Raw genomic sequence first — 25182 nt, 5'->3', positions numbered from 1 at the left:
GAAAAGAGATGTGCTGGCTGGAATTCTAAGAATCCGGAGAGTCCGGGTATATGTCCGGATACTCCGGCCACACCGTCCGGAGTATCCGGACAGCATATCCGGAGTCTCCAGGCATCGAATTTAAAACCCTACTTTCATGAAATCTAAAGATTCGACCATGGGATTTGAATGAAATTTGGAGTACAAGCTGCTAGACATGAGGGAAGACAATGCCCTAAAGGATATCCAGTTTTGTCAACTACATTGAGGGATCGGGCGATTTGAAGTTTGAATACCTTAATGGAGTTGAAAACGCGGGAAACTTCAAATCCAATGCGTTCTCCGGAGATTCCGGATGGGAGAGTGCACTTCCTTCAACGATTTGCAATCCTTATGGGCGAGGAAGGTGGAAATCACCCCTTGGGCGAGAGGGAGGCAGTGGAGAGGAAAAAGGGCTCGGTGGCGGTGAAAATAGAAGAGAGAAGCGTTTTGACCAACCCCCCACGGTATATATGGGATGGTTTTACCATCCGGAGTATCCGGACATATGTCCGGAATATCCGGCTCCCCCTAAATCTGAGAAGGATTTCAATGAAGGATAGGATTGAATTTTGATATGAGAAATCTAGTGATGTGAGAGGCTCACTTAACTTGAGACTAGCCAATCAATCAACAATGGGAACAATAGTCTCAAGTAAGCAAGAAAAGATTCAAATTATTTTGAAAATGACACTCCTAGCAATTCTAGTAGGTTTTACAAAAGAGATTTCTCTATATCAATCAAACATGTGCATGGTCTCAAACTAAGTTACGAGAATCCAAAATATTTAGCTCACTCCTCAAGGTACAAAACCTTTGCTCATCAAGTGGTTTAGTGAAGATATCGGCTAGTTGTTTATCGGTGCTTACATGACTCAAAATGATATCTCCTTTGGTCTCATGGTCTCTCAAGAAATGGTGCCTTATATCAATGTGTTTGGTTCTTGAGTGGTTTACTGGGTTGTTAGCTAGCTTGATTGCACTCTTGTTGTCACACAAGAGTGGAATCTTACTAAGCTTACAACCAAAATCGCTCAAGGTGGATTTCATCCAAAGTAGTTGCGCACAACAAGCACCTGCAGCAACATATTCGGCTTCGGCAGTGGATAAGGCAACGGAATTTTGTTTCTTAGAACTCCAAGACACAAGGGACCGGCTAAGGAATTGACAAGTCCCCGATGTACTCTTCCTATCTATTTTGCAACCGGCATAATTCGAATCGAAGTAGCCAAGTAGATTGAAAGTGGAGCCCTTGGGATACCACAAGCCAAGGTACCGAGTGTAAACCAAATATCTTAGAATTCTCTTAACAGCCATAAGATGATATTCCTTAGGATTAGCTTGAAACCTTGCACACATGCACACACTAAGCATGATATCGGGCCTAGATGCACAAAGGTAAAGAAGGGATCCAATCATGGAGCGATATACCTTTTGATCTATGGCCTTGCCATCTTCATTTAGATCGAGATGTCCATTAGTCGGCATGGGTGTCTTGATAGGCTTGGCATTCTGCATGTCAAACTTCTTCAACATATCTTTAGTATACTTGGTTTGACAAATAAAAGTTCCTTCTTTGAGTTGCTTGATTTGAAAGCCAAGAAAGAAAGTCAACTCTCCCATCATGAACATCTCAAATCTCTTCGTCATGATCCTACTAAAATCCTCGCACCAAGATTGATTAGTAGAACCAAATATAATGTCGTCGACATATATTTGGCATACAAAAATATCTTTATCAATTTTACGAGTGAAGAGAGTAGGATCGGCTTTGCCTATCTCAAAGCCTTTCCTTAAGAGAAAATCCTTAAGGCATTCATACCATGCTCTAGGAGCTTGCTTAAGCCCATAGAGCGCCTTATGGAGCTTGTAGACGTGATTAGGAAACTTAGAATCTTCAAAACCCGGTGGTTGCTCAACATATACCAATTCGGAGATTGGTCCATTAAGAAAAGCACTCTTCACATCCATTTGATATAGCTTGAAATCATGGTGAGTTGCAAAGGCAAGCAAGATTCGAATTGACTCAAGCCTAGCTACGGGTGCATAAGTCTCAACAAAATCCAAACCTTGGATTTGTGTGAAGCCTTGAGCAACCAACCTTGCTTAGTTTCTTGTCACCACGCCATGTTCATCTTGTTTTTCCGAAAAACCCACTTTGTTCCAATAACATGCTTGGGCCTTTCTACTAAGGACCAGACTTCATTCCGTGTGAAGTTGTTCAATTCTTCTTGCATGGCCATCACCCAATCCGGATCATCCAGAGCTTCTTCAACTTTAAGTGGTTCCAAGGAAGAAAAAAACAAGTAATGTTCACAAAAGGTTGCCAAACGAGAATGATTAGTTACCCCTTTGCTTATGCTTCCAAGGATGTTATCTACGGGATGATCCTCTTGAATATTTTGATGCATTCTTGGATAAGGAACTTGAGCTTCATGTTGTATTGGCTCAACTTCTTGTTCAGCCTGAGATTGATCTTGATGTGGAGATGAAGGTTCATCTTCAGTTACCCGGATACTCCAGTTCTCTGTCCAGATACTCCGGACAGGGGATCCGGAGTCTCCGGACATATTACCGGAGTTTCCGGGTTGTGCTGCGGAAGTGGATGTAGATGACCCTTTGAACATCAACACATCATCATCATCTTGATCCTCTTGTTCTTGTGGCTTTATTTCACCAGTGGCTAGCTTCCTAATCGCCTTGCTTGGTGATTCTTCCATGCCTACAACATCATCAACTTGCTCCCCTTGAGAGCCATTAGATTCATCAAATGTCACGTCACATGCAACTTCAACACAACCGAAGGTTTTGTTGAAGACACGATAGCCATGAGTATTTGAGGCATAACCAAGAAGAAAACCTTCATCATCTTTAGGTGCAAATTTAGAGTTCTTGGGCTTCTTGTTAAGAATGAAACACTTAGTTCCAAAAACTCTAAAGTAAGACACATTGGGCTTTTTACCAAGTAGAAGCTCGTAGGCCGTCTTGTTCAAGATCTTGTGTAGATAAAGACAGTTGATGGCATGGCACGCCGTGTTGATTGCTTCCTCCCAAAATTGATTCGAGACCTTGTATTCATCAAGCATTGTTCTTGCGGCTTCAATGAGAGTTCTATTTTTCCTTTCAATAATTCCATTTTGTTGTGGAGTATATGGAATGGAGAACTCATGGCCAATGCCCTCTTCTTCAAAGAATTCTTCAATGTTGGTGTTCTTGAATTCGGTGTCATTGTCACTTCTCACTTTCTTGATCTTGGTCTCGAATTCATTTTGAGCCCTTTTTGCAAATTTCTTGAATGTATCTTGCACTACACTTTTGTCATGCAAAAATAATACCCACGTGAAACGAGAATAATCGTCAACAATAACAAGGCCATATTTGTTACCACCAATGCTTATATAAGCCACCGGGCCAAAGAGATCCATGTAAAGTAGTTCAAATGGCTTGACGGTTGTGATGATGCTCTTTGATGGATGAGGAACACCAACTTGTTTTCCGGCTTGACAAGCACTACAAATACGATCTTTCTCAAAAGAAACATTGGTTAGTCCTAGAATGTGATCCCCCTTTAGGAGCTTGTTGAGATTTCTCATCCCAACATGAGCTAGTCGACGATGCCATAACCAACCCAAGATAGACTTTGCCACCAAGCATGTATCAAGTTGAGCCTTTTCTTGTGAAAAATTCACTAGATAAAGCTTTCCCTTGAGTACACCCTTGAAGGCAACAGAGCCATCGCTTCTCCTAATGACGGTCACACCTTCGTTAGTAAATAAACAATTGAAACCCGACGCACAAAGTTGTGATATGGACAACAAGTTATACCCAAGAGATTCGACTAAGAGAACCTTTGAAAGAGAAAATTTTGAGTTTAGATCAATGTTACCGGTGTCAAGCACTTTTCCCTTTTGATTTCCGGCAAAAGTAATATAATGATCATCATTGGATTCCTTCAAAGTTTCAAACATACTTTCTTCTCCGGTCAAATGATTTGTACATCCGCTATCAATCACCCATGTTGATCCACCAGAGAAGTATTCCTACAAAATAAGATTATTCCTTCCCTTTAGGTACCCAACAATATTTGGATCCTTGAGTGTTAGTCAAAAGTACCTTGGGTACCCACGCATGGCTTTTCACCTTAGTGTTCCATGAGCGCTGACCCACAAATATAGCAACCACTTTACCACGATGGTTCCTAGTTAAAACATAATCCACATAAGATGATATTTGAGATAATGATTTTTATATCTTAGGTGCTTGGAACTTGTCTTGCTTTAATGAGGATGCAACAAATTTGGCACCTTCTTCACATGTTGTGCCTCTCTTGATAAACTTGATATGACCTATCCCTTGTTTTTCACCAATTTTCTTGTGGATGGGAGTAGTCATGTTCACTAGACCTCCTTTTGCCCCTAAGGCGGCCTTCTTATTATTCTTGACATAAGAGATGGCTTGAGATGCACCATCTTCATTCTTTCCTAGTCCCTTACCTTTCTTAAATCCATATTTGCTCAAGTACTTCGATCCAAATCCCTTGGTATGCTTCTCAAACTCACCTACCCTTGGTGAGGAATTTGTCTTGAGTACTTGCATGTGAGATGGTGCTTCTTCTTGCACTAATTGAGTGAGCCTACTAATCTCTTTCTTCATGGCTTGCATTTCGGCATGGTTAGTAGCACAAGTTTGAATATCAACATTAAAGCATCATGCACAACCATTACTAGTTGAAGGGCTAGATGACTTTGATGACTTACGAGTGTTGGAGGAGCTTTCCAAGAGAGTATTAGCTTTCACTTCAAGTGCCGTGTGAATGACTTGCAAGCTTGTTAAGCTTTCTTGAAGTTTCTCATTGTCTCTCTTCAAGTTAGCATGAGTGTCTTCAACTAAGAAGAGTTCTTTAGTTAAGTCATTTACTTTACTCTTTTTACTAGTAAATGACTCTTCTACCTCAAGAAGTATGCTATCCTTGGCTTTTAGAGTTTCCTCAAATCTCTTATTTTCCTTCCTTTCATTGGTAAGGTGCTTTTCAAGAGTTTTGGATTTTTCTCTCTCAAGCCTAAACAATTCTTCTTGTGATTCAAGAGTCTCATCTAGGTCATCTAATTTTATTATTAATTTCATTATTCTAGTTACCGCACATTTGCCATATTGTTTAATGAGACTAGCAGTTTCATCTTCCTCATCTATTTCATCATCCGATGAGTTTGGGGATATTACCTTTGAGTTCTTTGCCATCAAGCACATAATTTGACCTTGATCTTCATCATCGGTGAGATTTTCAAACAAGCTTGGTTGATGTGAGGATAAGGTCTTGAATGCCATGATTGCAACATCTTCATTGTCGGAGTTGCTTTCTTCATTTGAATCCCATTCTTGACCAAGATGAGCTTCACCGACATGCTTTTTGTATCTTGGCTTATCCCTCTTGAATGAGTTCTTCTTTGTGTCCTTGTTCTTCTTCTTTTCTTCCGGACAATCCGCAATGAAATGCCCAATTTTCTTGCAACCAAAACATGGCTTGCTTGATCTTCTTCTTGATTCATGCTTGTTCTTGCCAAAGTTTCGGAAGTTGCTCTTCCTTAGAACTCTTCTAAAGTTCTTGATGAAAAAGGCTATTTGCTCATCATCAAGCTCATCATCTTCACCATCACTAGAGTCATCATTCTTTGAAGATTGGATAGCCTTTTTCTTGCCCTTCAACTTAGCTTGAAGAGCCAATCCATTATTCTTTGCAGCTTGCTCTTGTAGGTCGGCCAAATCTTGATTTATCTTGACCCTCTTTAATTGATCATGATGAGCTTCAATTCTTCCAAGAACGTTCTCGGCGGTGAAATGTTTGAAACCCCTCTCCGCTCTTATCAAACTAGGTAATGTGACATCCCTAGCCATGTAGACGGTCAAGAGCTTGTCCACTATCTCACGATCACCCTATTTATCTCCACCAAGAGACTTGATTTGATTGGTGATCTTTTTCAAGCGGTTATACATCTCCTTGACGGTTTCATCTTTCTTCATGGAGAATAGGCTTAGTTCATCTTCCAAAATCTTGATTCTTGACTCTCGGACTTTTTTTGACCCTTGATGATTTACTTGGAGTGTATCCCAAGCATCCTTGGCAGTGAGAGCATCTTCAATCTTGTCAAACTCTTCCGAACTCACGGATGAATGAAGAATGTTCAATGCTTGATAGCTTCTTCGTAAGATATATGCTTGCACCGGCGTTGTGGCTTCTCCATCTTCTGGGATATCACAACCTACTTCAATGATCTTCCAAAGATCCTTGTGAATTGCACTCAAATAACCGAACATTTTGGTCTTCCATTGATTATAACCCATTCCATCAAAATGAGGTGGCTTTCCCATATGTATTGAGGCATTGTGTTCACTTGGGATTTGAAAGGTGTAGTCATGACCCACTCGATGATAGTTGACTCTTTTCTTCCCTTTTGATGAGCTTGAGGATCTTCTCTTGTAATCGGTGTCCGAGTCATCACTTGATTTGATTATAATTTTGGTGCTGGATTTTTCTTTCCTTCTTTGCAATTTCTTCTTCTTCTTCCATGCCTTCCATTCTTGGAATGACATCTCGTCATCGGTTGTTTCCAAATCTTCTTCTTCTTGTTGTTGCCTATTCTTTTTCTTGTCCTCAGGTTTTTCAAACGTCTTCTCCTTCTCAACTTCAACGATCGGATCGACTTGAGCCTTGTATGAGGTGTCACTTGACATCTCGATTCTCCAAGCGGTTAAGCTTCAAAGACGGAGAACCTTGCTTTGATACCAATTGAAAGGACCTCAAGATGCCTAGAGGGGGGGTGAATAGGCTAATCTGCAACTTAAAACACTTTGAACACGGTTAGTAACACAGATGTCCGGATACTCCGGATATTGAGTCCGAAGTTTCCGGAGATAATGTCCGGACTATCCGGGTATGAAACAAACTACACAAAAACAAAGATAATGATGCTGTAAATTAGATCCAGTATATTTAGAGGGACTAGTGGTACGTTTGGAGTATTTCTCACCAGTTGTCTTACTCCTGAGACTTGTGTAATAGTAGATCGACCTCAAACCCTAAAAAGTTAGTCTCACAAGCAAACAACCACAAAGACAAGCTAGAATTGCACGAGTGAGACAGAATTTGTTTCCCGAAGTTCACTCCCAAAGGAGCTACGTCTCCGTTGAGGAAGAATTCAAGATATGGTGCTCAAGAACCCCTATGCTTCTCTCCCAAGGGTGAGACCAACGCTCAAACCCAAGGTCACTTACTATGAATTCCTCGGAGAGGAATGATGATTACAAACTTGCTGTGATGCTCACAACTCAATCACGCGATCAAGGGCGACGCCTAGCCGCCTAGGAGCTTGAAGCTTCAAGAGCAACAAACTAGAATCCACGGGCTATACTTGGATGATGTGCTCAAGAGAAGGAATCAAGGCTTACTTGCACAAATCTTAGCTCTTGCAATAATCTCACTTCAATCCCCTAAGAAAATCACTCAAGAATGAAGCAAATGGGAAGTGAGAGGGCTCTCTTTTGCTTATAGGCAGTTCTGGTCGAAATGAGCAAGAGAGGGAAATGAGGGGGTATGGGGGGGTATTTATACCCCTTCACCTAGAAACTAGCCGTTGGGAGAGGTACCCGGAAACTCCGGGTATATGTCCGGATACTCCGGACATAGGTGTCCGGAGACTCCGGACCAGTGAGTTTTGCGGACCGGTAACAGTAACCTGGAGACTCCGGGTATACATCCGGATACTCCGGACACTCTGTCCAGACATTCCGGACTGGAACCCGGACACTCCGGGTTAGACAGTGAATTTCAGAGGAAGTCCATTTTTAAGTGGTAGGATTGTTTCTCATAGTTTTTGTAGGTTCTCTTGAGCACAACTACCACCTCCACGCTTGTGGATCAAAGTTCCTCTTGATAGTACGGCGTTCCTATATTCCATTTTAAAAATAAAATCTAGTCTTTTTGTACACTTGAGAACACCGCTTTTCATATCCTTTTTCAGGGTTCACGCTTCATTATATGCTTTGCTCAATCACCCTTAGCACCTGCACACATGCTTAATAACACGATTAAATATACATGTGCTTTGTCATTTATCACCAAAACCCATTTAGGGGCCTAGATGTCTTTCACCCACCCCTCCAATGCACAGGCTATAGTGTCAGCTCTCACTTCTCTCTCCTCCACGTCAGCTTTTCTTTTCCAGATTTAATTATTTCAACCTCCTTTGTTCGTATACGCAAAAGAATTCAAGAAATAAATTTTATTCAACTTAAAAAAGTTACCGATTACATAATAAATAAAAAAATTACATAAATCTAAGGATGACTATGTGCCCACATATGCTCAACCAAATCCTGCTGGAGCTGTGCATACATCGGTGAGTCCCTCATCTTGGTGTCCATCTGAATTCTGGCAGCTAGGCTTGGTGGTGCATCGTTGTGGATCACCGGACCGACATTGGACGCAACTGTCTCATAGATCTCGTCCAAATCGGTATCACGCTCGTCATCGATGATCATGTTGTGTAGGATGACACATGCACGCATGATCAACCCAAGAGTACGCTGTGATTAAGAGCGTCCGAGAACTGCTATAATGTTGAACCTAGACTTGAGCAGTCCAAATGAACACTCGACATCTTTGCACCAAGCTGCTTGAGCATTTGTGAATACCTGATGCTTCTCACACTGCGGAAGAGTAATACCCTTCATAAACACCGGCCAAGAGGGGTAGATGCCGTCGGTAAGGTAGTAACCCCTATTGTACTCATGTCCATTAACCGTAAAGTTCACTACGGGTGCTTCTCCTCTAAGCACATCAGTGAATAACGGCGACTGATTGAGTACATTGAGGTCGTTGTTCGACTCGGCCACTCCAAAAAAGGCATGCCAGATCCAACGATCATACGATGCAATGGCTTCTAAGATAATGTTGGGATGTTTTATGTCCCCCCTTGTGAATTGCCCCGCATGTGCCACCGGACAGTTTCTCCACCGCCAATGCATGCAATCGATGCTCCCTAGCATGCCCGGAAAGCCACGCTCCTCGGCTTTCGCTAGTAGATGCAGAGTATCCACGATATTTGGTTGGCGGCAAAACTCATCCACGTAACAGTGAATGATGCCTTCACAGAATTTCTCTAGACAATCTAATGCAGTTGATCTAGCTAGCTTTAGGTACTCATCTATCGAATCCGCAGCGCCTCCATAAGCTAACAAGCGTAAGGCCGCGGTACACTTTTGTAGCAGAGAGAGACCATGACGGTTGCAAGCATCTTCTCTTTGGGTGAAATATGGAGAGTATTCACCTAATCTACGCATAATACGTAGAAAAAGTTGATGCCTCATTTGGTACCTTTGTCGAAAGTAATTCGGAGGATAAACGCAGTTGTCGACGAAGTAGTCTTGGAACAGCCGATCATAGGCACCCTCACGATCACGCCTGATGTAGCATCGACGACGTTGCCTTCTGCTTGACTCCTCTTCAAGATTGAGCATCACCTCCTCATACTCCGCTTGGAACGCATCGATCATTTTAGCCTCCATTCCTTCACTCGAATTCGTGGTAGATGAAGACATGGCATTGAGAAGATTGAAATTGAAGTGTGGATGGAAATTGTGACAAATTCATCAAAGGAGTCTGAGGTTGACCAGATCCTGTTCTTTAGTTTTCCCTAGTCAGCTGATGATGACGAAGAAGGTTTGTTCCTTTTTTCGACTTTAGATGCATTGCTCTTTATTGACTTTGGTTTTGATATATAGAAGCCTGAACGACACAAACATATATGGACTGATCCAGAAGAAAAGGCTCTGTTTGAATTTGCTGGGATAGTTGCAGTGGGACTATCGTATCAGGCCAACAAAAGAGAATTCTGCAGACGTGTTGCAGTCATGATGAATGACCATTTTCAAGTGAATCATCAATATGTTCCTTTGGATGCTACCAAGGTTAGAATGAAACTTGATCGATTTCAAGGATACTCGGAAGTACAACCCTCTGGATCTAAAAAGATGGTATTTGCCCCACTCCTGCTCATTCTTTGCCATTTTGTTTGTTAACTTGAACTGAATATAGATTGCTGATGAGAAGTTGTCTTGCATCCCAGTATACATCCTCGGGCGGTGAAATCACTGGCCATGACCAATTGTAGACTCAATTATTCAGTCCTAGTGAAGCCACAAGTTCTGATGCGGGGTCGAAGAAGAGGAAATCCAGGGAAGACACGACACCCAAAGACAAAGAATCTGCACTTGAGTATATGGTGGAACGTGAGTCCTCAGTGGCTGCGCGTCAAATATTTGCAGCTGCACTGGCGTGCCCAAATACTGTGTCTGTGTTTTGGTGTTTGGATGGCTATCTAAGAAGGAGACAACACCTCATTGATATGCCCTTAACCGGAGAAAATGCCCTTAACCGGCTTCAATAGCCTTAACCAGAGACAATGCCCTTAACCGGTGAGAATTCCCTTAACCGGCTTCAATGCCCTTAACCGGAGACAATGCCCTTTACCGGCTTCAATACCCTTAACCGGATACAATGCCCTTAACCGGCTTCAATGCCCTTAACCGGAGACAATTACCTTAACCGGCTTCAATGCCCTTAACCGGCTTCAACTAGGTGTAAAGACTAGGAGTTTTTTTTGAAAAGGGGTTAAAAAAATTAAATTCGAAAAAGGGGTGCCGATTGGTAAAATTTCGGAAAATGGGTAACTCCCGCCCGATCAACAGGCGGGAGGCGTGGGCCCGTAGACTGTGGAGGGGCATCCCGCCCGTTGGGCGGGCGCGAGGTTCTATATAAGTTAGGCGCCAGCCACGTGGTCCGCTGAGGGGCCGCGGGAATAGGGGAATTGGCCCGGTCTCCAACGAGTAATCACTGGGCTGTGGAGTAAGGTATACTCAATGACACGTGGGTCCGTACTGGAACAGCCTGTGCGTCCCGCTAACCCAGGCTGCTTTCCGATTACTTTATCTATATTTCCTCTGCTAATTAATTCTAAAAAATTCCACGCGTGATCGAGCGGGACCCATGTACGAACCGCATGGCGATGCAGAAAGGTCCATGACGAAGAAGTAGTACAGCCTGGGTTACAAAAGAGTATGGCGAATAAATCTTGTATTTCAAAAAATTATGAATTTTCAATAGTTTGTAAAACATAAATTCTAACAAAAAATAATAAAAAATAAGCAAGGTGGGCACCTCCCGCCCGTTGGGCGGGCGGGATGTCTCAGGGGCCTCTTCGCGAATAAGAAAAGTTTCTTATTCGCGAAGAGGCCCTCGGGAGGGGCCTGGAAATAATTTTGGGACCTCCCGCCCGTTGGATGGGCGGGAGGTCCCCGGCCCCACAGGCGGGAGGTACCCATTTTCCGAAATTTTGCCAATCGGCACCCCTTTTTTGAATTTAATTTTTTATCCCTTTTTCAAAAAAACTCTAAAGACTAGCATGCATGACATCAATGCGAATGTATGCGCTATGACTTATTTAGTGACGAGAATTGTTTCGAAAGTGTATGCTACTAGGACAGAAAGGTAATGTAGGCATACTAATTTTGAAATTTCTGAGATATTGTATTTATCTTCGAGGATGAAAACTTTTTCTTACCGGTATTGTAACAATTGCTTAGCACCTAAACTAATAAGCAATACCAGATGTATAAGAGAGGGCCTCAGGTTTAAGTCTTGCCCCGGGCCCCTAAAATCTCAGGGCCGGCCCTGGTAATAACTTATAGCTGACATTCTAAAGATTCTACCTGCTGATATTTAGGCCCTTCCGTTGAACTTTGAATGGAGGCCACGCTCACGGGTGCCTGAATCTGTTGCTTTAGCTGCAGCCAGGAAGAAAGGGGCATAAGTGCATGACTTATTTAGTGATGAGAATTGTTTCGAATGTGTATGCTACTAGGACAGAAAGGTAATGTAAGCATACTAATTTTGAAATTTCTGAGATATTGTATTTATCTTCGAGGATGAAATTTTTTTCTTACTGGTATTGTAACAATTGCTTAGCACCTAAACTAATAAGCGATACCAGATGTATATATGTGTTGTAATAAGAGAGGGCCTTAGGTTTAAGTCTTGCCCTGGGCCCCTAAAATCTCAGGGCCGGCCCTAGTAATAACTTATATCTGATATTCTAAAGATTCTACCTGCTGACATTTAGGCCCTTCCGTTGAACTTCGAACGGAGGCCGCGCTCACGGGTGCCTGAATCTGTTGCTTTAGCTGCAGCCAGGAAGAAAGGAGTTAGCTAGCGCTGCAAGGCTATGCTCCCTAGGCTATGCTCCCTAGGGAGGAGTTCCGAAGAGGTGCTCGCCAATGCAACTCAACCACCATCTTGCATCGGCGGTCACCTCGCCGCCAATTGTGGATAGGTCCTCCTCTAGCATCCAGCTAACGACTCGATCTGCTACATCGGATGCGTCGCCATTGATCTGATTCATTCCTGCCTGGACAGCCGGGGACGACCAGGATATGAGCCTGACCATTCGCACGGGCGGGGCTTACCAATTCTCTGAGTGCCAGGGCCACGAGGTTGAGCTTCCGCAACCCACATAGCAACAGGAGAAGGAGTTTAAATGTCAAGATGGAGCGTGCTGATGTGGTCCTCCTCCTTCCTAGCATCGGCGGATGAAGAAAGCTCGGCGGTCACCTCGCTGCTGTGGTAAGAAACATAATTATCAGCTTGGTTGATGGCCACAAGTTGCCACACCTAAAGTGAGGCAGCAGCCACACTTGTGGCCAGCCAAAGCTAAAGTAGCAAAACCCGAAATGGTTTTTGACCTATAGGTAGCAAAACCCTCGTCGCCTGCGTTTAGAACTTACCAAAAGAGGTTCACCGCGGGTCTAGAGCAATGGCGGAGGGCCCATTATGGCGCATTGCGGTGTGCGCCATACATAAACGGCCCACGCCGCCCCACACCCACGCCCCCGCCCACGCCCCACGCCCCCGCCCCGCTGCCGGCGCGCCGCCCCCCACCCCACGGCCCCGCCCCAGTCCCAGGCCCGGCGCGCCGCCCCCCGCGCCGACGGCTCCTACCCGCAGAACTGCAACCCCGACACCGCCTTCAACCCGTCCAAGTTACCATGCTGCCCTTCCTCCTCAGGTCCTCCTCCCCCTTCGTGTTCTTCTTCCCGGTTGCCATGCCCCCGCCCCACGCCACCCCCCCCCCGCCGGCCCACCCCGAGCGCGCCGCGCCGGCGCGCTGCCGCCCGCGCCCCCGCCCCGGCGTGCGGCGCCCCCCGCAGCCCGCCCCTGCCCCACCGCCGGCGCGCCGCCCCCTACCACACCTCATTTTTTGGCCGTCCTCCGCCACTGGTCTAGAGGACATTTTGGAGAAAAGGGTACAAACACCAAACAACGTGGTGCTTGACTTAGAGTTCAAACACCAACCGAAGTGGTTTTTGACTTATAGAGTTCCAACGCTACCCTGGCTGGGCCTGGAATAAATTCATCTTCATCCCCTCGTCTTCCTCCCAACCTACCCCTACCTAGCCTGTCTAATCGCCATTCATATCCGTCAGTGGGAGGTCGCGGTGCCTGATGTGATGACAAAAGGCGCATATATGGCGAAGGTCGCCGTGGCATTGAGTTCCGCTGCAGATCCCGCTCCTCCCTCTCCTGGCGATTTCATAGTCGACGAACCCGTCAATGCGCGTGCAGTTCAGGCAGTTCAGGTGGCATTCAGGTCGCGGATAGAGGTTTCGAGGCCGCTCTCAGCTTCCGAGCCGGGCTACAGGTTCCGCTGCTGACCCACTCCTCCCTCTCCTGATTGCTGGCGATTTCACCAACCAGCCACTGTATGCGCAGTTCAGTGTCCACCTAGCAATCGTGTGTGGATGGAAGGCCGCTCTCAGCTCGAAGCCCTAGTCAATTTCAGGTTTGTTTTAGTTGACTTGAGGTGTTCCAAAGTTATTCTTTCCGACTTGATCCAAAGTTATTCTTTCCAGTTGACTTGATTCATGGTGGTACTAAAACAAATATTCAGTCGTAGCCACTACTAGGCAAACACGATAAACCAGGAGAAGATCTTGCCTGGATAAATTTGGCTAGCCAGAAGATCTTTCCAAGATAGCAGAACAGGGTAGCACAAATTTGGCTAGCCACAAGATCTTTCTGAGATAGCAGAGCAGGGTAGCAAACTTTTCATCACCATTGCCCGATGTCTCATACAACCCAAGATGTCTCATACAACACAACAAGTTGATTGCATACAAATTCCCCAATGACTTATTGACTTATTCTTTCAGTTGAACACCCAGTTGGAAAGAAGCTCACCTGCAAGGTTTAAGGTTTACCCCCAGTCGGAATCATGTGGAAGCTCACTTGCAAGGTTTAGTTGTCCTTATAATTTGTATAAGAAATTGTATGCACATTTTCAAAAAGTTCACACGCAAGTTTTTTTCATATTATTAGTGGATTGATGGAGCTAGAATATGAAATGTAAGTTTCTCTCCATCCTTCAAATTTCTTTTCATATTTGTGGATCAACAAGAAAGTCAAATGTTAGCTTCTTGCTTTCTAAATGCTATATGCACATTTTCAAAAAGTTCAGGATAATATAAGTTTCTTTTCACATTTATAGTTTTCCAAGTGTTTCGATGGACCTGAGAAGAAGAATCCTTCTAAGTTTGTATAATATAAAGTTTTCAAATGGAGATGATCAGTGGAGAGCTACTGATCCTTCTGTACTGACAGAGGTACAGAAATTTCTTAAAATTGTGAAGCCCGACTTGAGTACTGATAAAATAAAAGAACAAGTTATTGCAATGGAAGATGATGTCAAACTCGATACGGTAAGCAGTGCAATCCATATCATAATCCAAAACTTATTTTCATCTTAAGACCCTTCCCAATTGACATTTTCTTTTTGGTTTATGGAGGCACAAGTTAAACGAATTTCGAAGGATCGGGATTCGTATTTTGTAGTGTTCAACTATGTTATGCCTGAATTTGTCCAAGAGACCCCTCCTACTGATGTTTTAGCCACTGTTGTTATGCTTGAGTTTGCCCAAGACCCCCCTCCTACTGATGTTTTAGCCATTGCTATTATGCCTGAGTTTGTCCAAGACGCCCTTCCTACTGATGTTTTAGCCACCACTGTTTTTACATCCAACAGAAAGAAGATGAAGATGACTTGCAACCCAGACTGCTCAACCAGCAAGTTGCCAGTTAGATTCAAGAATTGGTGAACATTTTCCTAAGCTGATGGAAAACAAAGAGGCTGTCCAGGTACTTTTCGGTGGTGAATTGAGTATGAAGAACTGTACCAAAAAAGCTAAGAGATGTTGTTTCGATGGGGACACACTTTTCAAAGCTATCGACCTATTGATGGCAAATTGGGAGTATCGTCAGATATTCATGGAGCTAAATATTGAGGAAGCAAAAGCCTTTATACTGACAAAGTTGTGAGGTGTGGTTTCAAAGGCAATGCACTGTCTTGTTCTCGGCTTATTTAGGTTCAATTTGAAGCACTGTATCGATCACTATGTTTAATATTGAACCTGTACGTACTATGTGATTTTGCCTTGCTTCCATAAATTTTGCCTCAGCTTATTTTTGGTTTATGGTTAGTGCCTTAGTGATCAACTGGTCACTAAGGAAGGAATGAAAATGATGGTCGATGCCCTTAAACTGATGCAGGGTGAGCTAGAAAAACTGAAACAAAGTTCAAAGGCAGGCCAACCTAGGAATAGGAATATTTGTTCTCCATGTGCGTCAGTGATTGTGCTCTTCGTGGCCATGTTCTGTGCCATGAAACTGATGACCCAGTGATACTTTGTTATTGTGCCAGCGTGAAACTAGTGATCTTGTTATCAGATCCAGTACTATATTTTCATTCTTTCATGATCATGTTCTGTGGCATGAAACTGCTGGCCCCGTTTGAAATGGCCTTAGAACCAGTGATGTTTATTGTAATGGGTTCCTGTTCTATTCCTGTTCCATGACCAAGATATTCTGCTTTTGGTATGTAACATGTTAGAACCTAAATACTAGTAAACACCTGTCTGTGGATCAGCAGAAAAAAATGCTAACAAAGTGTTCCATGGCCGTCAATGAAAAACAGATCATGGCCCGTGAGTAGCTCATACCGTTGGGATGCTAGCACGTCCGGCCACGCTCAGTCGCACATTACGCAAGCATGAACAGCACATGGTGGCACCATGACTTTGAGCCATCTACGGCTAGGAGGCTAGGACGTCCGGTTTCAGCCAGTAGTCAATCCCAGCACATAGTGGCGCCACGATTTTGAGCCATCTACGGTTAGGAGGCTAGCACATCCTGCTAGTTTCCGTAGAACATACCGCTGGCATGAATAGCACATGTGCTAGGTTTTACATACACATTCAAGTTTAGGGAGGAACCACCGGTATTTCTATGGTTCAAGGGCCTTGCTTTTGGTTTAGGCTTGTTGTTGTAATTTCAAGACATCGATGTAGTGTGCCATGTAATGTGATTCTCAAAGGGCACGATTTTCGTGCTATCTGGTTCATATAGCTAGGTCGTCCAGGTTAAAGGAATAGCATGTTAAAGGAATAGCATGTTCAGTACCCTCGAATAGCACGCAAACGTACCGCCAGTCCAGTTGGCGGTTCCCACTAAACCGCCGTCCCATGTACCGATCTGTAGTTGGCAATGCTATGCTATGGTTTACGTGCATTCCCACATACCGTTGTTATCACGTAGCATTGTAGTTGTTCTATTCCTAGATACAGTATGTGCTCGACGCCTATTTGCATTCCCCTCTCGCCGGACAGGAGTCATCCCACAGAACATGGCCACAAAGAACTTCTTGCTAACCTCACAATTGACATACCTTCCACCAACTCCTAGTTTTTACTATTGCAAGTCCCCTGCTTGGCTTACGTGGCCACGATACTTTAGATTTTACTGCAGAAAATAGTAGTAAGAGCATACAGGATGTGCTATTCCAAGATACAGGATGTGCTATTCCAAGATACTAGGCGTGCTTGCTGTACAAATCAAATGGTAGGGAAATCGTGCCCACACCGCGTGCTATTGCTAGATACAGGATGTGCTATTCCTAGATACAGGATGTACTATTCCAAGATACAGGAAGTGTTATTCCAAGATACAGCATGTGCTTTTCCAAGATACAGGATGTGCTATTCCAAGATACAGGATGTGCTATTCCAAGATCTTAGTTATTCTGGTCCTAATAACTCAGATATTCTAATGTGCCGACTCAGTTATTCTGGTCTGCACACTCAGTTACTCTATCGCCCATCACTCAGTTATTCCGTTCCAACAACTCAGTTATTCTAATGCGCCAACTCAGTTATTCTCGGCTCAATACTCAGTTATTCTGATGTAAGAACTCAGTTATTCTCCGATCTCAGTTATTCTGGTCTGCACACTCAGTTACTCTTTCGCCCATCACTCAGTTATTCCGCGCGAGAGGGATCTTCGTACTGGTCCGATCTTGCCGAGGAGAAGTTCCGACCGGTCCGATCTGAACTGGTTGGCAAATGGGCCGTGGGCCATTCGTTGATTGGGAACTGAGATCTTGGAATAGCACATCCTGTAACTCGGAATAGCACATCCTGTATATTGCAATAGCACATCCAGTCCCTTGGAATAGCACTTCCTGTATTTTGGAAAACCACATCCTGTATCTAGGAATAGCACATCCTGTATCTGGGAATAGCAGATCCGGGAATACTTGAGTTCTGACAACAGAATAACTAAGTCGGCACCATAGAATAACTGAGTTATGAGGACGGAATAACTGAGTGATGGGCGACAGAGTAACTGAGTGTGCAGACCAGAATAACTGAGTCTGGACATTAGACTAACTGAGTTATTAGGACCAGAAGAACTGAGATCTTGGAATAGCACATCCTGTATCTTGGAGTAGTACATCCTGTATATTGGAATAGCACATCCAGCACCTTGGAATAGCACTTCTTGTATCTTGAAAAAGCACATCCTGTATCCAGGAATAGCACATTCTGTATCTTGGAATAGCACATCCAGTATCTAGGAATAGCACATTCTGTATCTTGGAATAGTAGATCCGGGAATAACTGAGTCATGACAACAGAATAAGTGAGTTATTAGGACGAAATAACTGGAGTGATAGGCGACAGAGTAACTGAGTGTGCCGACTAGAATAACTGAGTTCTGACACCAGAATAACTGAGTATTGAGCTGAGAATAACCGAGTTATTAGAACGGAATAACTGAGTGATGGGCGACAGAGTAACTGAGTGTGCAGACCAGAATAACTGAGTGTGCACACCAGAATAACTGAGATCCGGGAATAGCTGAGTCATGACGCTAGAATAAGTCAGTTCTTATAACTGAGTTATTAGGATGGAATAACTGAGTGATAGGCGACAGAGTAACTGAGTGTGCAGACCAGAATAACTGAGTTCAGGGAATAACTGAGTCGTCAGACAAGAATCACACCAGAATAACTGCGTGTGCACACCTGATCATGTTCTGTGGCATGAAACTGCTGGCCCCGTTTGAAATGGCCTTAGAACCAGTGATGTTTATTGTAATGGGTTCCTGTTCTGTTCCTGTTCCATGACCAAGATATTCTGCTTTTGGTATGTAACATGTTAGAACCTAAATACTAGTAACCACCTGTCTGTGGATCAGCAGAAAAAAATGCTAACAAAGTGTTCCATGGATGTTAATGAAAAACAGATCATGGCCCATGTTGCAGCTGCTTAAGTAGAGATGGTACACGCATCGATTACGCCCCCGTGAGTAGCTCATACCGTTGGGATGCTAGCACGTCCGGCCACGGTCAGTCGCACATTATGCAGGCATGAACAGCACATGGTGGCGCCATGACTTTGAGCCATCTACGGCTAGGAGGCTAGGACGTCCAGTTTCAGCCAGTAGTCAATCCCAGCACATAGTGGCGCCACGATTTTGAGCCATCTACGGTTAGGAGGCTAGCACGTCCTGCTACTTTCCGTAGAACATACCGCTGGCATGAATAGCACATGTGCTAGGTTTTACGTACACATTCAAGTTTAGGGAGGAACCACCGGTATTTCTACGGTTCAAGGGCTTTGCTTTTGGTTTAGGCTTGTTGTTGTAATTTCAAGACATCGATGTAGTGTGCCATGTAATGTGATTCTCAAAGGGCACGATTTTCGCGCTATCTGGTTCATATAGCTAGGTCGTCCAGGTTAAAGGAATAGCACGTTCAGTACCCCCAAATAGCACGCAAACGTACCACCAGTCCAGTTGGCGGTTCCCACTAAACCGCCGTCCCATGTACCGATCTGTAGTTGGCAATGCTATGCTATGGTTTACGTGCATTCCCACATACCGTTGTTATCACATAGCATTGTAGTTGTTCTATTCCTAGATACAGTATGTGCTCGACGCCTGTTTGCATTGCCCTCTCGCCGGACAGGAGTCATCCCACAGAACATGGCCACAAAGAACTTCTTGCTAACCTCACAATTGACATACCTTCCACCAACTCCTAGTTTTTACTATTGCAAGTCCCCTGCTTGGCTTACGTGGCCAAGATACTTTAGATTTTACTGCAGGAAATAGTAGTAAGAGCATACAGGATGTGCTATTCCAAGATGCAGGATGTGCTATTCCAAGATACTGGATGTGCTATTCTAAGATACTGGGCGTGCTTGCTGTACAAATCAAATGGTAGGGAAATTGTGCCCACACCGCGTGCTATTGCTAGATACAGGATGTGCTATTCCTAGATACAGGATGTGCTATTCCAAGATACAGCATGTCCTTTTCCAAGATACAGGAAGTGCTATTCCAAGATACAGTATGTGCTATTCCAAGATACAGGATGTGCTATTCCAAGATCTCAGTTATTCTGGTCCTGATAACTCAGTTATTCTAATATGCCGACTCAGTTATTCTGGTCTGCACACTCAGTTACTCTGTCGCCCATCACTCAATTATTCCGTTCCAATAACTCAGTTATTCTAATGCGCCGACTCAGTTATTCTTGGCTCAATACTTAGTTATTCTGATGTAAGAACTCAGTTATTCTCCGATCTCAGTTATTCTGGTCTGCACACTCAGTTACTCTTTCGCCCATCACTCAGTTATTCTGCGCGAGAGGGATCTTCGTACTGGTCCGATCTTGCCGAGGAGAAGTTCCGACTAGTCCGATCTGAACTGGTTGGCAAATGGGCCGTGGGCCGTTTGTTGATTGGGAATTGATGATTTTTGGAGCTTAGGAAGTACGAGATTTTGAATTTAGAATTTGAATTGCTGATTTTCTTTATTTCCTTACTCACCCGGGCCCACCCATCAGCGGGCCCACCCGTCAGTCCCTCTCTCTCCCGGCGTGACGCGGCCCGGCGTCGCCGGTTGGCCAGCCGCGGTGGCGTCACCACGCCGTCGGCCGCTGGCTGGTCCAGCGTGGCCGCGGGGTGACGCCATCTGGCGTCCGTGCCCTCTTCTTCCCCTTCTCTCTCCCTCGGGTGCATTTCTTCCTCCCCGTGAAAACCCTAGACCCGCCCGACCGCCGCCGCATCTTCCTCCTCCCGTCCGCCGCCGCGATTCGCTGTCGCCGCGAATCTCCGCTCGATTCCGCGCATGCACAGCACCCCCTGCCCCTCCTTGCTCGGCCCCGGCCCTCAATCGCCTCCCTCCTCCCTTGCAGCCGCATCCCAATGCGCGCCTTCGTCCGCCGCCTTGCGCCGCCCGTCCGTGCCGCGGGTGAGCACCCCCAACCCGTGCGCTCTGCATTCCCCCATTCGCGCCCACGGCCGAGCCCCCTTCGCCGCTTGCCGCGACATCGCGTCGCACGCATGAGCCACGTCATGGGTGCGCTCTGGCGCGCCCCCGTGGCGAGTCAAGGCCCGCGGTCGGCCTTGACTCCGCCCGGCCGGGTCTGACCTCCTAGGCCCACCTGTCGGCGCCCAGGAGCGCCAGATCCGGGTGGCTGTGTAGACTCCAAAAATTGTGAAACTTGATTTGTTTGATTCCTAGGTGATGACTCTACTTAGAAAAATTGTTGTTGTGCATGTTAATATCCTGTACACTTAGTTGTGAATTATTTTTGCCAAAGTGAATGAATTGCCTAATAATCGTTAGGATGCTCTAAAAATGTCAAATTAAATCCTATTGAAATCTTGGTGAAATGTTCTATCTATGGGTACAACTTGTGCAAATGATTTTATGCAGTTTAATAGGATTTTGGAGTGTTAAATGATATTTTGCTTGCAAGCTTGTCTAAATTGTAACTTTTGCTTAAAAGGTGATAAAATGTCCAGACCACTTCTGTTACTTTACCTTCATGTCTAGTTTCCCTGTTAATTTTCTGAGAATTTATGAAAATGTTTAACTTGTCTTTTAAGATTTAACTTGTTTAAAGTAGCTGAAAATTGTTCAATTCATAAATAATTCTAATAAAATAATTTTATTGCCAATCCAACTCTCATGGGTTCCTTTTGATGTCTTCTGTATGCAAACCTTAAATCTTGATTTATGCTTTCTATATGAGTTGTTTTGAGCGATCCTCGTTTTGATTCTTATATTTTGCGAATGTAATCGGTGAGCTCCTTATTTAGTGTTCGCGTGCTTCCATGTTAAACATGATGCTCATTCTTCATTTCATCATATCATTTTTATATCATCAACATCATGCTAATGCATACATTCCATTCATGCATTATAGTGACCGAGACGCCGGAGCACGAACCCGTTGAGCCCGCCGAGATTGTCGAAACCGAGCTGAGAGTTGATTTTATTGTCGAGCCGGAAGATAACCAAGGCAAGCAGCTAAGCATGATTCCTTGACCTATTTAATTTGATTGGATTTAGTTATCTCACTCGGGTATATATATGTTTATGCTAAATATTATCTATTGCATCGTCGATCGTATTTTATACCTCGACCATCCCTTATTTTTATATACCCATGTCTTGACACCGGTGGTTAGTAACTAATCAATTTGATAAATGCTTAGCTATGCTTAGAATTAATCCGTATCTTGGGAGATATTGTTGGGAATAGGATCACTTGCACAATACACAACTTTTACTTTGCTTGCGATTGTTCGGGTTTGGGATGTTGGAAGTTTGTGTCGGTCTACTTAGAAAAGAAATGGTTTCGTGGTTTGGGCAGAATGTAGGGTCTCGGGAAAGGAGTCTCGTAGGTATAGTCTGCTTGAATCGATTAAGGACCGTCCGTGGATGACCTTGGTTTTGAGCATGATATCGTACTACCACATATCTAATCATGGTATGGATGAGCCGATTACCTTCAAATTATTAATCTTTGATGCACGGTCCTAGATGCGTGGCCATAGGGCTTTGTAGAAAGGCTTAGGGGTATCCCTGGTGGACCTAGGTAACTTTCCGCGCAAGTTAGGTGTGATGTTCAACGGTTGAGACCTGTCGGAAAAGGTTGATGCAAGTACCCCTTGCTCAACGTGATCGGTTGAGTGAGTCGTATGGTCCTTGTGTCGTGTGGGGAAAGAAGTACACCCTTGCAAGGTTAAATAATCAATTCGAATTGCCGCGCTCTCGGTTATGAGCAAGCTCAATATCCAATGAATTCTTCGTAGAAGTATCGTTTTTGTTCGAACTCGGTTCATGTCAACTCTTGATACTCATTTATTTTGTAATTCAATTAACTAAAATTTGAGGTGGTTTGGGCAAGATAATTAAAATGCTAGAAAGCTGGGTGTTGGATTAGAAAGCTCATGCTTATGTAAAGTACTTAACCCTACAGCGAGCCCTCATTTGTATAATCCTTGGTTGTTAATTAATTCGTGTAAGTGTTGCGAGTACCTTTGTACTCATGTTGCTTTGTTAACTAAGTTGCAGGTGAGCCGGAGGTTGTGTTTGGCCACTTCTATCCCACCGACCCCGGTGCGGGTGAGGAGTTGGTCGATGGGGCCTAGATGGTGTCCTTGAGCAAGACCCCATCAAGTTATCGTTAATTAGTTTTCTGCTGCGTACTCGTTATTTTGGGGATGATAGGTTCAACTTTTAATTTGCTAAACTATATTCCCTCCTAATGTTAAGCAGTGAGCCCGTGGCTTGTAATTTGTTGTTGAACTTTAATTTCGGATTTAACCTATCACTTGTTGAACTTATAATGTTTAGCGTAACTTTTATTGCTTAAAATTTGCTCTTTGTGGTCCATCGGTGATATACCAGATTGTGATGGTACGTGTATATATGATCTTGGACATATGGTGGAGCACGTACCGAGACTATCGGATTTGATATTATTTTTGGCGAATGACGAGTTGGTCATTTATAGCTTAGATGTGGGTTAACACGTGGCACACTCTTAGCATGAGCGCGTTTTAGCTTTCGTGAGCGGCGGTTCATTTTAAAATGATGTTAAATTAGGCGGTTCTCTTGAGTCTAAAAGTTGCTCAAGGCTAGTTGCACGTAAGAAAACTCAACGTTAAATTTGTTGGCCTCCTCCGGTCAGTTCGGCACCGATTTGACGTGTGTAGGTAACACTCTCACTCGCCCTGTCGGTGAACCAGCAGTCAGCAAAGTTTCTTTTTTTGCATATAATATAATTTTCCGGTGAATATCTACAGAGAGCATGCACACGTGTATGGATGACAGTGCTGCAGCCACCGACAGTACTACCCGAGGGCAGTTGAAGTCTGATGAAAAGTAACCACAGCATTTTTAACAGAAGGGAGAGCAAAGGGTTAATCTTGTTCGATGCATAGCAACCCCTTCTATAGTACGTATTGGAAGGAATTGAGCGATCGTAGTGTAAGGAATTCTGGTGAAAATTTAATTCATTTTTCACTCTAATCCTTATACTATATTTCGCTGCTTGGGAGGAAATGAGTTTATTCAAACAAAATTTGTAACGATGAGAACCACTTAAATTTGAAAAAGGTAACTCATTTACATGTGACAAAATACTCGTACCATTCATAGATCGAGTACCTAGCATAAACATGCTTCATCGGCATGCCTGCCGGCCCGTGGTTGTGTCTCGTCCCTAGACCCTAATGGGCTAATACTAGCTATATTTATATACAAAAGCGTAGAAAAGAAAAACAAAAGCTGCAAATGCTAACACGACTTAATTATGAACTAGGCAGCTTGGACGTACGCTAATTACTTAGATTACCCCTAATGCACGGCTGCTAGTTAATGTAATCACTCTTCAGCAATGAACTTGGTCTATCCTGCAGTTGTTTTTTTCCACCACCGACTCAAACCAGAGGCTCTGGGAGGAGATAATATAATCCACGCGAAAGGAGAAAAGAAATACTCTTGACGGCTGCGGCTTCTAGCTAGTCGTCGGCGCCGGCGGCCGCCTCCTCCGCCGTCTCGGCCGGGCACTCGACGATGCTCTCGAGGCTGGGCCGCCACCCGTCGCCGCCGGCGCCCCGGCCCTCGCGCTTGCGCGCCACCTCGCGGAGCACGTCCTCGAGGCAGCCGTCGCCGGCCTTGAGCCGCGCCACGAGCCACCCCAGCTCGCCCTTGTTCATCACCACCTTCACCTTCACCACCGACGACGGCGCCGCCGCCGACGCCCCGTGGTCCTCTTCCCCATCCCCGCCGGAGGTCCTTGATCTCCTGCCGCTCCTCTCCGCCGGGCTGCCTTCTCCGGCGAAGGCGCTGCTGCCGCCCTGCTGGATGCAGTTGCCCATGGCGAAGGCTCGAAGAGATACAACCACTGGCTAGCAGCTTACTCCGTGACCGTACCCTGTACCTAAGCTAGCTCAACTGCTCATCAAAAGCTCAGGCAGCTGCGATGGTTGGTTCTTGAGTGGGTGGCTCGGCTCGGGTTGGTGCAGCTGAGGACGAAGTGAGAGGGTGGGGTGTGGGAGGAGGTGGATCGAGGTATATATTTTTGGACATGGTTGTAACTAACACTGTTGCTTGCTTTGTTTGTGTGCATCGATCCGCAATGGCAATGGCGTTGGCGACGAATAATCCAGTTGCAGTCGCTGTCTAGGGCACATGGTGGGGGCCTGGCCTGGTTGCTTGCTCGATCGCTTTGGTGCTGCGCGTGTGGACGACGTGCATCGCCGCAAAAATGGCCTTGGAACCTTGTTTCGGAAATAAGCTATACGTACTGCAATAATTTGTCTCGGAAATAAGCTACAAGTTCACACTGCACTGTTATACGTACTGCATTATTGGATTAGGCCGGCCTTGTTTTTCTCGCTTCTTCAAGCATTATGAAA

General features: G+C 44.7%; 1 protein-coding gene across 1 annotated transcript; it reads right to left on the bottom strand.

Annotated features, from left to right (window-relative positions):
• Positions 1-23894: 23894 nt before the first annotated feature.
• Positions 23895-24904, bottom strand: LOC112903174. The gene has a single exon (XM_025972398.1). The coding sequence runs from the start codon at positions 24640-24642 to the stop codon at positions 24283-24285; it is 360 nt and encodes a 119-aa protein (XP_025828183.1). The 5' UTR covers positions 24643-24904; the 3' UTR covers positions 23895-24282.
• Positions 24905-25182: the final 278 nt, after the last annotated feature.

This window comes from Panicum hallii, chromosome 1 (assembly GCF_002211085.1).
Source record: "Panicum hallii strain FIL2 chromosome 1, PHallii_v3.1, whole genome shotgun sequence".
Lineage (NCBI taxonomy): Eukaryota > Viridiplantae > Streptophyta > Magnoliopsida > Poales > Poaceae > Panicum > Panicum hallii.
Note: the sequence above shows the minus strand (reverse complement) of the source record. Positions and strands in the feature narration are given on the sequence as shown.